Source organism: Salvelinus alpinus, chromosome 32 (genome assembly GCF_045679555.1).
Source record: "Salvelinus alpinus chromosome 32, SLU_Salpinus.1, whole genome shotgun sequence".
NCBI classification, from domain to species: Eukaryota; Metazoa; Chordata; class Actinopteri; order Salmoniformes; family Salmonidae; genus Salvelinus; species Salvelinus alpinus.
Window position 1 is genome coordinate 18,549,559 of NC_092117.1, and position 15,625 is coordinate 18,565,183.

A 15,625-nucleotide genomic window follows, 5' to 3' on the forward strand; every position below is an offset into this window, starting at 1 on the left:
GATACTTATGACAATGTGATACTTAATATTCTGCCACATCAGCATGTCTTTGTTTATGAAACCATACTGAAGTACAATTTCACGAAATGCCCCACATCTGTCATTTTAACAACTGTCCTCCTTTAAAACAACTGGTTACAATATTATGACTTGTGTTTTTTTCCCCTCTGTGGCCCTAATATTCTATCATTTTATATATAGCCTTATAGTCTATGGGAAACTGTAAATTATCTAATGATAGCAACATCATCTAAAAATCATTTTTTATCCAAAATCATTGAAATTAATGATCACAAACGTTTAAATAATAACAGTGGGTCTAGTTATATGTGATAACAATGTATAGTGAGCAGTGAAATAACTATTGGTTTCCATTTGTGGTGACTGCTGACTGACATTAGGGATGAGATTAAATAGATCCTGGAATTTAGCCTGGTCTGGAGCAGGCTAGCTCCACAGAATAAATCTCCATGGTAATTTATACCATAACATATCCTCCTGCCCCCTATCCATCTTTAGTGCAACCGGATTACGGATCAATTGAGCCAGGATCACCAAGATATCCTGGCTTAATCCCTTATCCTAGTTTTGTGCAACAGGCCCCAGCTCCCTGCTGTTTCATTACAATAATATATACACTGCTCAAAAAAATAAAGGGAACACTTAAACAACACAATGTAACTCCAAGTCAATCACACTTCTGTGAAATCAAACTGTCCACTTAGGAAGCAACACTGATTGACAATAAATTTGTGGCCTGCTGGAGGTAATTTTGCAGGGCTCTGGCAGTGCTCCTCCTGCTCAAAGGCGGAGGTAGCGGTCCTGCTGCTGGGTTGTTGCCCTCCTACGGCCTCCTCCACGTCTCCTGATGTACTGGCCTGTCTCCTGGTAGCGCCTCCATGCTCTGGACACTACGCTGACAGACACAGCAAACCTTCTTGCCACAGCTCGCATTGATGTGCCATCCTGGATGAGCTACACTACCTGAGCCACTTGTGTGGGTTGTAGACTCCGTCTCATACTACCACTAGAGTGAGAGCACCGCCAGCATTCAAAAGTGACCAAAACATCAGCCAGCAAGCATAGGAACTGAGAAGTGGTCTGTGGTCACCACCTGCAGAATCACTCCTTTATTGGGGGTGTCTTGCTAATTGCCTATAATTTCCACCTTTTGTCTATTCCATTTGCACAACAGCACGTGAAATTTATTGTCAATCAGTGTTGCTTCCTAAGTGGACAGTTTGATTTCACAGAAGTGTGATTGACTTGGAGTTACATTGTGTTGTTTAAGTGTTCCCTTTATTTTTTTGAGCAGTGTATATACTTGTGTTCCCTCATGTACTTTCTTTACTGATTTGTTGTTAATAAAATAAAATAAAAGATGCTACTAGCCTCAGAGCATGCATCTCAAGACAACTCCGAATAAGTTTTTTTTTTCAAAGTTGCTGGGATGTCACGTACACTTGTACCAGCATTAGCATTACGAAACTTCTTTTCAATCAAATAAACCTCACGTAGCAAGTAAGCCATGCATTTTTTTGTTTACCAAATTCGACACTCCATACAAAAAGTCCTTGCTTGGTTGGGGAAACAACAAAAAAACGTAACATGCTGGAGGGAGACAGATTTTACGCCGAGTTGGGTCTTCCTCTCTAGCTGAACGAACCAGAGGAAACTTATTTCCAGGTTTAAGGACTACAACAAAGATATGTATAACTATCCCAAGATGTGTCGTTCACAGGGAGCAAATTAAGCATAGTGGGCAGAACAAGAAATTAGCTGGGCAAAGTCAAGCACGAGATATTGGCGAGTTGTAGCAACTATTTGCATATTGCCGTTAGGTAACGCCTCCTCTGTGAAGTACGCGTGTGCACAAATTCAACACTGCACTCCTTCTAAACAACGCTTTTTTAAAACTTTTTTTACTTTAGCAAAGTGTCAACTCTATAAAACTTAGTGCACTGTGTTCGTAACATATCTTAGTTTTGGGAACTGAAAAATGTATTGAGATCAAACGTTTCATCGATGAGCCAATTAGCAGGCCCGGTTTGACCAGAGATACTTTAGAGGAGATGGGAAACTCCATTCATCTATTGATAACGCCATTGACGATGCATGGGCAATGTACACAAAGGGCCGCGCTGTGCATTCTGAGCTATTTTGGTGTGTGCTCTCCTTCATAAGGGTGAGTGCTCTCCTTCAAAAGGGTGAATGGGAGTCAATTGGGCGCCAGCTCAAATCAAATCCAATTTTATTGGTCACATACACATATTTAGCAGATGTTATTGCGGGTGTAGTGAAACGCTTGTGTTCCTAGCTTCAACAGTGAAGTAAATCTAACAATTCACAACAATACACACAAATCTAAAAGTAAAATAAAGGAATTAAGAAATAAATAAATATTAGGACGAGCAATGTCGGAGTAGCATTGACTAAAATACAGTACAATAGAATACATTATATACATATGAAATGAGTAGAGCAATATGTAAACATTATTAATTAAGGTGCAGGGTTGAGTAACCAGGTGGTAGCCAGCTAGTGATGCCTATTTAACAGTCTGATGACCTTGAGATAGAAGCTGTTTTTCAGTCTCTCGGACCCAGCTTTGATGCACTTGTGCTGACCTCGCCTTCTGGATGATAGCGGGGTGAACAGTTCGTGGCTTGGGTGGTTGATGTCCTTGATGATATTTTAGGCCTTCCTGTGAAATCGGATGCTGTAGGTGTCCTGAAGGGCAGACTGTGTTCCCCCGGTGATGCGCTGGGCAGACCGCACCACACCTGGAGAGCCCTGCAGTTGCGGGCAGTGCAGTATCCGTACCAGGCGGTGATACAGCCCAACAGGATGCTCTCAATTGTGCATCTGTAAAAGTTTGTGAGGGTCTTAGGGACCAAGCCACATTTCTTCAGCCTCCTGCGGTTGAAGAGGCGCTGTTGCGCCTTCTTCACCTCACTGTCTCTGACCATTTCAGATCGTCAGTGATGTGTACGCCGAGGAACTTCAAGACTTCCACCTCCATTGCGGTCCCTTCAATGTGGATAGGGGCGTGCTTCCTCTGCTTTATTCTGAAATCCACGATCAGCTCCTTTCGTTTTGTTGACGTTGAGGGAGAGGTTATTTTCCTGGCACCACTCCGCCTGGGCCCTCACCTCCTCCCTCTAGGCTGTCTTTTTTATTTATTTTTTTATTTAACCAGTCAGATAAGAACATATTCTTATTTACAATGATGGCCTACACCGGCCAAACCCGAACGACGCTGGGCCAATTGTGTGCCGCCCTGTCTCGTCATTGTTGGTAATCAGGCCTACTATGGTTGTGTCTTCTGAAAACTTGATGAATGAGTTGGAGGTGTGTGTGGCTACGCAGTCATGGGTGAACAGGGAGTACAGGAGTGGGATGAGTCCCACCCTTGTGGGACCCCTGTGTTGAGGAACAGTGAAGTGGAGGTGTTGGGAAGTGGGAACACCTTCACCACCTGGGGGTGGCCCGTCAGGAAGTACAGGACCCATTTGCACAGGGCGGGGTTCAGACCCAGGGCCCCGAGCTTGATGATGGTACAATGGTGTTGAAGGTTGAGCAATAGTCAATGAACAGCATTCTTACATAGAAGGATTTGACGAGATGGCGGAAAATTAGGTTTTGTTTGAAACTGTTAGTGAGTTGGGTGAAGATAATAGCACAGAGAGTTATAATGAGTGGGTTACAGTGACAAAAAAGGGAAACAAGAGAAGTACAGTTATGGTGGAAACTAGGAAACCCCTAGACTCATTTTTAGTCGGAGTAGGGTATTGGACCAATGCTACCTGGGAAATCTGTTTAACGTCTCTAGGAAAATCTGGAATGTGTTGAAGGAAAGTGTTAAGTCATTGAGAATCACAATAAGTGGTCTTATTTAGATGTTTCATGTCTGCGGAGCAGAAGAAGCATGTTTTAATACTCAAAAAGATAATCGGTGGAATGTTTCCTGTATGGATTTTCAAAGCAGGGTGCCTGCCTATCAAGAGGATTATTTCTGGGGTGGCGCAAGAAGTAATGGCAGATGATATAACTAAAGACATACTGTAGATGGAGTGGTTGTTGCACGTCGACTGACCCATATGGTGGATGGAGAAAATAAATTTACTTCATCCATACTAGTGTTCTTTAATGAAGAGTCTTTCCCTTCCCATATAAAGTCAGGATTCATTAGATACCCTGTAAGAGCTTTTGTGCACAAACCCTGTCAGTGTCATTAATGCAGAAGATTTGGTCATGTGTCAAATGTGTGCAGACGGGAAGAGTATCATATGCCAGATTAAATGAAATGCTGCAATTGTGGTGGCGAACATGCGTCCGAATTCCTGGAGTTCCCTGTTAGGGTGAAGGAGACCGAGGTGGAAAGAGTAAGGGATGTCCAGTGTCTCCTATCTGGAAGCGGTGAGAAGAGTGGATGGAGCGAATGCGGGGAAGAAACAATGGTAGTAGAGCCACACTAGTTTCTCATTAAACGAGGGATCATGAAATGTTAAAAAGTTGGACTTTGTAATATTTATTGTAATGGTCATAAACAGTATAGCACAAGCAGAGAAGTCTGAGAAAATTGGAATCATTATGACTGCTGATTAATGTTTTTTAGATCTTTGTTATTTCACAGCCGAGGCCTTCTAAGAAATCTTGTCTTTGAATGTTCCACCCTCACAGGCCCCTGAGCAGTTATGAATGGACTGTGATTGAAAAAGTGAGATGCGTTTTGTTTGTTGAAGTGTCTATTTTTTGTATTTTGTATGATGTCATTTCCCCCACTTTTCTGCAATGGATTTTTGTATTTTCTCGTTCAATATCCCGTCCAGCTAATGTACTATTAACATTGGATGCCAACCGCCGTTTAACCCAAATGAAGAAGAAGAAAATGAGAAGGCTGAACCAAAGATTTTTATAGCTAAAACAAGAAATCCTATTGGCACGTTCTAGTACACGTCTGTATATTTCCGTTAGGGAACGCCTACTTTGTGACGTGCACGTGTGCAATAACTCAATTTGCCTCTGCGCTCCTAAACAGCGCAATTTAAAAAATAAAAATAAAAAAAAAACTTTTGCAAAGGGTAAAGTCTAGAAAACTTTGCCCACTCTGTTCATAACCAATTGTAGTTTTGGGAACAGAAAACTGTATTGAGATCAATCGATGAGAACATTTACAGAATGTCGGCCAAAATCCATCTAGTTCCCTCTTCTCCTACTGCTCGCCAGTAGGCTTCCTCTCACTACCATATTTGTTAGGGAGTCGAAACGCCAACCGGATGCTTCACATTTATACATCCAGTAAAATATCTGTCTCATTGTTCTATCTGTGGCTGAACCACTCCTTCCTCATTCGCACATTTCAGAGTTTGCGTTTCCCCGGTTCTAAATAAGCTCCTGTTTGTCTTGAAGAATTGCAATCGCAGAAGAATTAATTATGTGTTCAGTGAGATCTGACATCACTTAAAGGTTCGTGATTTTAAATAGTAAATCAAAATGCAATTTATCGTTTAGTTGATAAGGTTTTATTTCGGCTCTCGTTCGAATGTTACCGTTTATTCATTGGCCTAAACTGTATTACGGGAAAAACGTTTTATTGAGTTATTGCGGTAATCCACAATTATCCATGGATTGTCAGAAGAAAATGGGTGAATTGCATATATATATATACACACACACACATATATATATAGCTTGTTTTGATAGCCTCGATGTATTCTATCCGTATTTATGGAAACATCTCATTCTTTCAAGTTGGAACTTTGACTCATCCTCAGGTCCGGCAGTGCTAGTCGTCAGTGGTCCAATTGGAAGTGCCATTCTATTTTTCCATCCTTCATTGGCCTATGGGCTATTTTGAAGTACCCTAGAAACAATAACAAAACATCATTGCCAGTAATCACTTTGCTAATGGTGTGTAGTTGTAGGCAGTTACTATTTCAGGCAGAGAGTACTGCAATTTTGTAAAAGTTTATTTGTTTTATGGTTTTCCATTGAGTCAGTGTATTTTATTTTGTCCCCTTTAAGTTATGGGTTGTAGGTAGCACAATATTGGACTAAAGGAGCTAGCGTTACTCCTTTGTCAAATAACCATACAAATACTCCATCTGAACGTGAAATCGATTCTCAATTGTTGTATGTCTCTAGAAACATAAATCCCTCTACTTTCATATCATATCAACATAATTTCACAAATGCAAATGTACACTATTTTAACCGTTTTAACACAATTGCAGACGACAGAATTTTACAGTGACAGCACGTTTGTGGAGTCAGTCTTCTGTTTACACACAGGTGGTCGGAGACACAGATAGCTAATTAGCACAGGTAGTCCACTTTGGGATTGGGTTGGCGGATCGCATCCAACTTTTAGGTGCATATACCGCCACCCACTGTCTAGGAGTGTGAGGCCAGTCACGGCCTACCTACAATAAATTCTAGTACTACAAAATTGTGGGAAAAGGAAAATTACCCCTCACAAAAAAAACACCACTATTTCCACTATTTAACCGTATCTAATCTTACTACTGGCCAACGGTCTGGGAAGACAGATACTATCACAAAACACCCCCTGCAACTCTTCTGCAGAAAAACCTCGCAATCCCAAGGACTTCTTTGCAGCTGCCAACACAACCTCTATTTTCTGTGACTTACTTTTTCTGTAGTACAGTTGACAACCATGGTTATGAATGCTAAGTAACCCTCCATACTGAAGCACATTCTTCCCATCCCCCTGTATTGGCCTCTGCCTGTTCACAGGAATCCTCTCAGGATCCCTCACCCTGTACCCATCCTACTCTACCACTCTCTTCACTGCTTCAGCATACAACACTTTCTTTACTACTCTGACCCTGGAAACATCAACCTGCCTTTCTCTCACCGGACACCTCTGATTTCCAGCCCCATGGGCACCCCCACAGCTAACACACACAACTTTCTCCACCGATACTACACATTCCTTTGTCTCATGTCCTCCTGCACATTTCTCAAATCTAATAATCTACCTCTTACACACTGCTGCCACATGACCATAAGCTTGGCACCTAAAACACTGTAGTACTTTTGTAACAACATTTCTCACGGGATAACTGACACATCCTACATTGACCTTGTAGGGCAAGGACTGCATCAAAACTCAGCAGGACAGACAATGTCTTCAGTTTCACCACGTTCCTACCGCGTCTGCGTCACACCAAACGCCGGGCGTCACAGACACCAGTTATCTTCAATTTCAGCTGATCCTCCTCAACACTTAATGCCACCCCCTTTATCACTCCTTTCAACGTCGCCCTACTCTGGGGAGCAAAGCAAGTCACAGTTCTTGTCGCGTGGTCCGGTTGTGTTTTGGAGGACGCATGCCTATCCTGAGTCCATACGGGAGTTGCAGCGATGAGACAAGACTGTAACTGGACAGTCTTCCAATTGGATACCACGAAATTGTGGAGAAAACGGGGTAAAAAATAAATAAATAAACGTTCCACTTTTCTAATTTCTTTCTTGTCCACCATCTTCTCCTTTATCAGATCTTCCAGAAGGCTTGTGTAATCCACCACTCCATATTTACTCATATGTTCATATGTTGTTAGCCATCTCTCCTGTTATATCTTTCTCACCTCTATCGCTTAGATTCTGCCAGTCCACTCTGTCTTCCATCTGTTTTCCATAAACTAGCGCTGTGACATGGAAATATGGCCGTGTGGGAACCATAACCGTATAAAGTTGATCAAACTTTTGTTCTTTGGCAATTATTTCTCACCGATATGAAAGGTCCTTATGCTTCCAAAACCATACCGCAAGCGATGCGTGTTAATGTTCAGACGGAGTGTAGCGGCTCTTAACAAAACTCCCCCCCTAAGGAAGACGCCTTCGTCCAATGACTCTTATGTGTAATGTAATGATTCAGAGGGGTTGGGTTAAATGCGGAAGACACATTTAATTTGAAGGCATTCAGTTGTACAACTGACGAGTATCCCCCCTTTCCTTTCCTAATGGAACTGAGAGTCATGATCAAGGGCTCGGGATGTAGGATAGGCTACTGTAGAGTCAAAAGAGTGGCATTTTGGCGTTAAAATAGTTTAGGTTTTAGCTGTATGTTGTCTTGATTTTAAAGGCTAATGTCAGTGCTTTACATAGGGAACACAACTTGACAGCTCGTTGTTGTAGGCCTATAATGTTTGTTGAACTGTAGATTATGGAAAATACAAATAGCCAAGTGAAGTAAGTCATGGGAGGAAATGTTGCCAGTGTAAAATGTTACTCTGAATTAAATGTCTCCTGGCTCTACAACTTTCATACCTCATCATAGCCTTTGACCTGAGGGAAATTTCAAAGAACAGACTAATTCCACCTAAAAGTCATTAACAACTTTCAAAGTTCAAAAGTCATGACAACTTTATGGCGTATATTTTGTATCATATGCTAGGCTACTATTGCTGTTTACAGGGGAAATGCCAAATAGTTGTTCAGTCAAGTAATGACGCCAAGTAATTTTTTTTCGCTACACGTGCATCACAGCATTCCTAACCTAGCCCGCAATGTCTGCCATGTGGATCGAGCAGTCAACAAGTCGAGCAGTCATCTGAAAGGGTAAGAACATTTCAGCGAGACAACTCAGGCGAAATCCATTAATGCCAAGATAATGGAATTCATTGCCCTTGACAGTCAACCGTTCTCTGTCGTGGGTGATGTTGGCTTTCGCGACAGGTCGAGCACCGGTACACACTAATGTTACCAAGTGCACTATTATTCAGATGTTGCCCTACCGGAGTTACATAGTAATAGCGTCACTGCTATTAGCTTCACGACATAGCTAGCTTTAGCTTGGTACCTAGATAGCACCAATACAACCAGCCTGAAAACAATAACCAGTAGAAACTGCAGTCATTTTCACTGTTCTTAGCAATGATTTAGGAATCCTTGTAAGTATTAGCTAGGTAGCCACTTGTTGTTTGCCTATTTAAATTGAACTTCAGTTCATGAAAATAAATAGCTAGCCAGCTACTTAACCTTGATGCCCAAAGCTAATGTTATAAGCAGCCAGACAACTTCATCTGGCTAGTGAGGCTCGACCTGACCGGGTTATGTGTTGTGAAGCTAGCCACAATAAGGATTAGGCACAATAGTGGAATTTGCTGTTTGACTTAAAAATAAAAGTACCTCTTTGAAAGTGATGCAGAAGGTTAAAATTGGTGGAATCATGCCATATTTAGACTAGATAATGTTAAACAAGGTTGGAATGTGAAGCAATGAAATGGGGTATCAGTTTACTCGGTGACACCCACAGAACACAACTGTGAAGAGTTTATGCAAATATTAGCGTTGTAGCTCTTATCGCGGGACTGTGACTATTTGAAATCACCTACTTAGCCTATTGTGTGTATTGACATTCATATTGACCTCTACAGCTTTACCTAAGGATTGGGAATCAATGAAATGGGGTAACACTCAATAACCAATATATTTTTTCCCAATGTCCCCCTCCAAAACATCCACGCAGTATTGTTTTTCCTCAGGAATAGTGTTCAATACACATAGGTTGACAATAAATGTGGCTCAATTCACAGTTGTTTCAGAGTCCCGCAATAAGAGCTACGATGCTAATGTTCTCTGGGTGTCACTGAGTAGACTGATACCCCGTGTCATGATCCACAATCCATAGGTAAGGCTGTACAGTGAAAAAAGTATGCCACCAATGCAATTCTAAAGTATAATACATCCAGTGTGATTAACAGATTGGTCAAATTAACAAATTATCTTTTGTTGATTTTATATATTAACATTCCAACCTTGTTTAGCATGAGCTATTAAGTTATGGCATAATTCTACTATTTGTATTCATTTGCATCACTGTCAATAAAATAGTTTTATTTTGAAAACTAACCGCAAAGTCCACTATTGTGGCTAATCCGTATTGTGGCTAGCTTCACATAGATGGGTCCGACCACCATTAATCAAATAAGAACTGTCTTATAAATTAAGGTTATTTTAGATGATGACACATAGCTCTGTAGTTAGCTGAAACAAACTGCCATGTTGCTATGTTTTTGGGGAAGAACATTGTTTGCATCCATGAGCTAGCTAGCTTTTTTTTAATGACCAGCACTGTAGATGCACGAGACAACTTCACCAGCATCATAGCATAGGTATCGACGAATCGTTGTGACATATGAAATACGAGTGATAGTGTAATCAATGTGTAATAACTACGTAAAAAATGTATGATCGACTTAAATGAGTACGTGACGTGCAGTCATATTCAGGTCCTGATTGGTCAACAAGCTTATTTGACACGTCAAATAGTGTTATTTGACGTGTATCTTTTTTGACATGCAAAGACCCAAACGGCGTTCCATAGAAATCCTGGTTGAGAATGAAATGACTGAACAAATGAGCAACGAAACAGCACAGCAAGTAAGTGAAAGAAATAGAATAGGTTTTGATTATGTTTTACTGGTAATGGGGACATACGTAAATGCCAACAAAATAACTTTTTGTTCAGTGTGGTGTGTGTGTGTAACCTTTATTTTACTAGGCAAGTCCCTAAAGAACAAATTCTTATTTACAATGACGGCCTACCCCGGCCAAACCCAGACGACGCTGGGCCAATTGTGCAGTGCCCTATGGGACTCCCAATCACGGCCGGATGTGATACAGCCTGGATTCGAACCAGGGACGGTAGTGATGCCTCTTGCACTGAGATGCAGTGCCTTAGACCGCTGCATCCATGTGTGTGTGTTAACTATTTAACTGTACTAGAATGCTTAAAAGGCCGCCAAAAATGTAATATCGGTGCATCACTAATCTGGAATGTTTATGTTCAGTCTCCCAAAAGCTTGTTCATGTCATGACCCATTCATAATGCCTACAATTCCTTTATTTCTCCAAATATTTAGAAGTCTGCTTTTTTGATTATATGCTCACCCCAAGGGTTGGTAATATGAGATACTGTTGTTGAATTTCTGTTAAAAGCTTCAAAAATAAGATTTTGAAAGGGCCCTTATGTTATTTCCTTTCCTATGTAGGCTAAATTGTGGTTCCTTCCTATCTAAACACAACCAAAATGTTACATGAATTGAGCTACTATTTACTCCTTTCTGGACCCATTATCTGACTTAATACCGCTCTGCAATAGTGAATCTTTGACAAATAAATAAAAATGAATTATACATTTGCCAAATTAGTTATTGTAAGGTTTTTCCTCTAATTGTTTACTGGAAGCAAATTCTTGACAGATACAATGCGATCAGATCTGTTTGGTTCTCGCAGTGCTTACTTCCTTCCATGACACACAGTTCAATATTTGGCTACAGTGCGTCACTCTGCTCTCTCTATATTTAGAGGTGCAGGCTGCTTCCTCAAGAAGGCTGAGGCTCTTTAGAGTTAACATGTGATTTTGTGTTATGATTCTACTGAATCACCTCGCAATCCACAGTACACAATAGCAACGTGTTTGAAGAAGTAAAATAGCTCTCAAGCTGATTATGAAATCCCCCAAAAAGTTGCAAGGACATTTAATAATTTTGTCAAATCCTATTTATTTTTCAGGTTTTGGGCTGCAGCTTGATCAGAGTCGATGAGATGCTGGCGTGAGGGGTGACACTGGTTTTGTCTCCTCCCTGAGGTCCAGGGAGCCAGGATGCAGGGGGCGATAGCACGGGTGTTTGTGGTGGTGGCAGCGGCCATCTTGAACCATCCGCTGCTGTTCCCGCAGGAGAACACCACCCTCCCAGAGCAGGATGAGGCCCTGCTGGCCCGCATGAGGGAGCATGAGAAGAGGCTGGAGCTGGAGCAGGCGCGGCTGGAGCAGGAGCTCTTGTATGCAGGCACGGAGCAGCAGGACCCTGGCTCAGAGGACGGCTACGGCTGGTACTTCTGGAGCGCCCTCTCACTGGCCATCTTCTTCACTATTGAGGTGTGTCGGCAGGATTTGGCAGACATGGAAGCCCGTTACGCTGATGATGAGGATGGGTTTGTTGAGAGTGGATCCATCAGTTCCAAGACACTCCAGCTCGATAAAGGAGTCCTAAACAGCTTCTGTGAGAGATGCATCTACACCTCGGCCCATGAGAACTGGAGGGTGCGGGAATTTGTGGAGGGCTTCGCTGACGACCTGCTGGAGTCCCTGAGGAGTGTGTGTGATAGGGAGACTGACATGGAGGTGGCGGACTTTGTGGGCGTTGGGAGCATGTTTGAGTCGTGGAGGGTGAGCAAGCCGCTGATGTGTGATCTCATTGTCCCTTTCACCCCCCCGGAGCCATACTCCTTCCAGTTCCAGCTGTGGTGCAGCCCCTCCAGTGACGTGCCCCTGGACATGCAGGGCTGTGGCAGGATCAAGGTGACAAAGGTCGGGGAGAATGAGGACGGCTGTCTCTGTGGCTCTGCCAACCTGGGTGAGGACATGCTGTGCTTGCTACACAGCAAAAATGAAAAGCCCAGAGCAGACCACACCCCGGATGACCTTCTGTGCTCCAAGAACACACCTTATCTGGCTAAGGACCAGGTCATGAAGTGGTTCCAGATATCCGTGACCAAAGCCTGGGGACGGATTTCTCACAAGTACGAGTTTGAGCTCACTTTCCACAACCTGGATGCGACTGGAGCACTGAAGGTCCGATTCCGCTCAGGAAAGGTTGTTGTGATGAACATCATCCCCGTTGTGGAACTAGATGGCACAAATGCCTACTTTGTATCACACTTCGCCTCTGACAGCAGCAGCACCTCAGACACTTACTGGCCCCTCTCCTTCGCTGTCTATGAGAAGAACCTGCTCAAACATGTGACTAAAAGCCTGCCTGAAAATTCCTGCCACCTCCACTGCCTTCAGCTCATCACTTTCCTACACAAGAAACAGATGGGTCTAACTGGCAGGTGTGCTCTGACCAACTACCACCTAAAGACGACCCTGCTGCACCTGTTGTTGAGTAAGGGCTCGTCTAGCTGGGGCTCTGAGAGTCTGGAGCACAGGCTACGGGACATGCTAGGCTTCCTTCACAGGAGTCTTCAGGAGAAGAGACTCTGTCACGCTTTGGTTGGGAACAGCCAAGTTCCACCAGAAGTCCGGGTTCCGGCAACATTCCACACGGCGGAGCCCATCAATCTTTTCCGGCCACTTGTGTTACAGAGAGAGCTTTACGCTGACACGCTTCGGCATTTCCAGGAGATGCTCAGGAACGCTCCTGTTCTGATTCAGGAGTACACGCCTTTGTTACAAAATGGCGACACTCACCACCGACTCAACTCGATGGCACAGTCTGAGTAATGGACTCTGTTTTAATGCACTGCAATGAGTGGAGGAATCCTTAATAACAATAATAATAATTAACAAAAGTATGTTACAGCTTTAAGACATTTCTCTAGGCACTGAAAAGAGAAGTGAACAACATTCCTTTGTTATTTTGAAATGGAGTTTGTGGTTGGTGGTTTTATTTGATAGCAGCTTCTAACAACACTCAAGGAAGTTACCAAAGCGTGTTCTTAGTAACAGTACTGTAACTGCTATTTCAATATGGCTGTTTCACAAGTGCAATTATATTTTACTAAATTGAAGGTTTACAAAAACTGTTTTCCCCTCACAAAATTAGAGCAGTATATTTTGATATGAAGAATAAGTATTATTTTTGTATTCTAGAGAAGACCACATCATACTTTGTAGTATGTGTGTTTTTATGATGCAGTATTATGCAGTACTTGTCAACAATTGCTATTTGACATGAAGGGATATTCATTTTGTAAGCCGTGCAACAGTTTGAAAATACCAATTGAAGACTCCCTGTTACACGTCTTGGCTGTCATTCACCAAAATACAAGAATGTCAGCAAAGGTATTCCGTTGAAATTCCTTTACAATGGGTACATGAGGAACATACGATAATTTTAGAAATTCCTTTCAGCATGACAATCTTAGAAATGACACACAACATGTACACAGCTGATGTTGTAAGGTTGTGCTAACTAATTGAAGGAAAAATTCCCCTCTGTTTAAGTTCAGTCTTAGGTTCACGTATAATTAAATGGCAAATAGACAACGTATGGTTTGAGATAGTGGAATGCACTCGTAAAAATGTCATTTGTGTACAAGTGTATATATATATATATACACATTTTTTTATTTATTAAAAGAAAATGTATATTTTGTAGTATTACCCGTATCTCTCATACCCATTGTAACTTGCCTATTTTACCACAGAATGTACTTTTAACAGCCAATGTTTTTTTGCAGTGTTTTTATTCATAAATGTTGAAGGACTATATTCCTTGTGTTGTGAGTAATGCCATTGATTTTTCTACACATGGACATACAAGATAGGATTTGACAATGTGACAGGCAAGATAGTGGCATAACCAGTGGCAGTGCTCCACCCTCTATTCACAGACCTGTCCAAGTACAGTATAGGGTAATGTCAGGACTGGTGGTGAAAATAAGGTAATGCAGATGACTATCACACTATTTCACTTCCAGATTTCAGGACAACAATATATAAACACCGGAACTCTTGTTGTGCAGTCTTTATTACATGACAATATTTATAAGCTTTGTAAATGTAAAAAAATATGCCAGGTGTTGACTAAGCATGATAGAAATGAACTTCAACAGACATGATTCACATAGTTCCATCAGTATTTCTGATCTAGCACTTATGAAACTAAACTAAATAATCATTGTTATTAGTTCATTGAACATCTCGTAATCAAACCATGTTCCATATACAATAATCAAAGGAAAGGAGCACAGAAATGAACCTTCAGAAAAGTTTCCTATGAGATAAACAGCTGCACAACTAAGTTGACATCTACAGCCGATGACATAATTACCATAGCAGGAATTTAAAATGGGAAAACTGGACGGTCAAGGGTGAACTGCCACCGTGCCATGTATCTACAGGCCATGGTCAAAATTGGATTTCCCTCCGACATAGCCCATGTTAAAGACCTTGTAGGTCTCACTGGGGAACATGGTGGCTTTCACTGTTGGATCCTCAAACATGCACTCTGTCCACTTCTTGAGCTCAGTGGTACCATTCAGACAGCTTGGAATAAGAGATTACATTTATTTGAGTTTTGAAAATTAGACTAATGAGTTCAAAGTGCACTGCTAGTGGACTTTGGTTGAGCCAAACTATATAAATCACACAAGCAATAGGACCATCTCATAAAACCTGTGAGAGACGCAATAAGAATGTGAATGATTATGTAAACTGAAATTCATACACTAGGGCCAGTATTCACAAAGCGTTTCAGAGTAGGAGTATGATCACACTATCATATGATCAGGGGGGACCAGAGCCCATATCCAAAAAGCGTCCCAGAGTAGAACATTTGTCGCATGTTCTGAGAATAGAGACATTTTACTCCTACTCTTATGGGTAAAAATAGATTTTTAGGAACCTCATGAGCTGTCCTAACCAGTTATGGTTTAATAGCATGTGTCTTGATAATAGAAAAATGCATTGAGTCAGTGGTTTCTGCACCACATGCAATTGCTTTGTAGTTTGTTAAAATGTTTTGATATTTTCATTCATAAATAATCTAGAAGTACATGCAACAGTATTTGCGCTTTTGACTACTTCGATCATTTAATTACCTGCATCGTGTTGTTTCAAGTTATCCCTTTGGGGCGCAACATCACA

General features: G+C 41.7%; 1 protein-coding gene across 4 annotated transcripts; it reads left to right on the forward strand.

Annotated features, from left to right (window-relative positions):
- Window positions 1-5,316: 5,316 nt before the first annotated feature.
- LOC139562225 (inositol 1,4,5-trisphosphate receptor-interacting protein-like) lies at window positions 5,317-14,248 on the forward strand. Of its 4 annotated transcripts, none has more exons than XM_071379710.1 (2): window positions 5,317-5,469; window positions 11,545-14,248. In XM_071379710.1, exon 2 carries the CDS (start codon window positions 11,636-11,638, stop codon window positions 13,256-13,258), a length of 1,623 nt encoding a protein of 540 aa, XP_071235811.1. In that variant the 5' UTR covers window positions 5,317-5,469; window positions 11,545-11,635; the 3' UTR covers window positions 13,259-14,248. The 4 variants fall into 4 exon arrangements, with proteins under 4 accessions (XP_071235811.1, XP_071235813.1, XP_071235812.1 ...); XM_071379712.1 differs by having other exon boundaries at window positions 5,324-5,648; XM_071379711.1 differs by lacking the exon at window positions 5,317-5,469 and adding an exon at window positions 5,670-7,453.
- Window positions 14,249-15,625: the final 1,377 nt, after the last annotated feature.

Coding starts and splice junctions, on each gene's coding strand:
- LOC139562225 (XM_071379710.1), top strand. CDS start 11,636: ATGCAGGGGGCGATAGCACGGGTGTTTGTGGTGGTGGCAGCGGCCATC.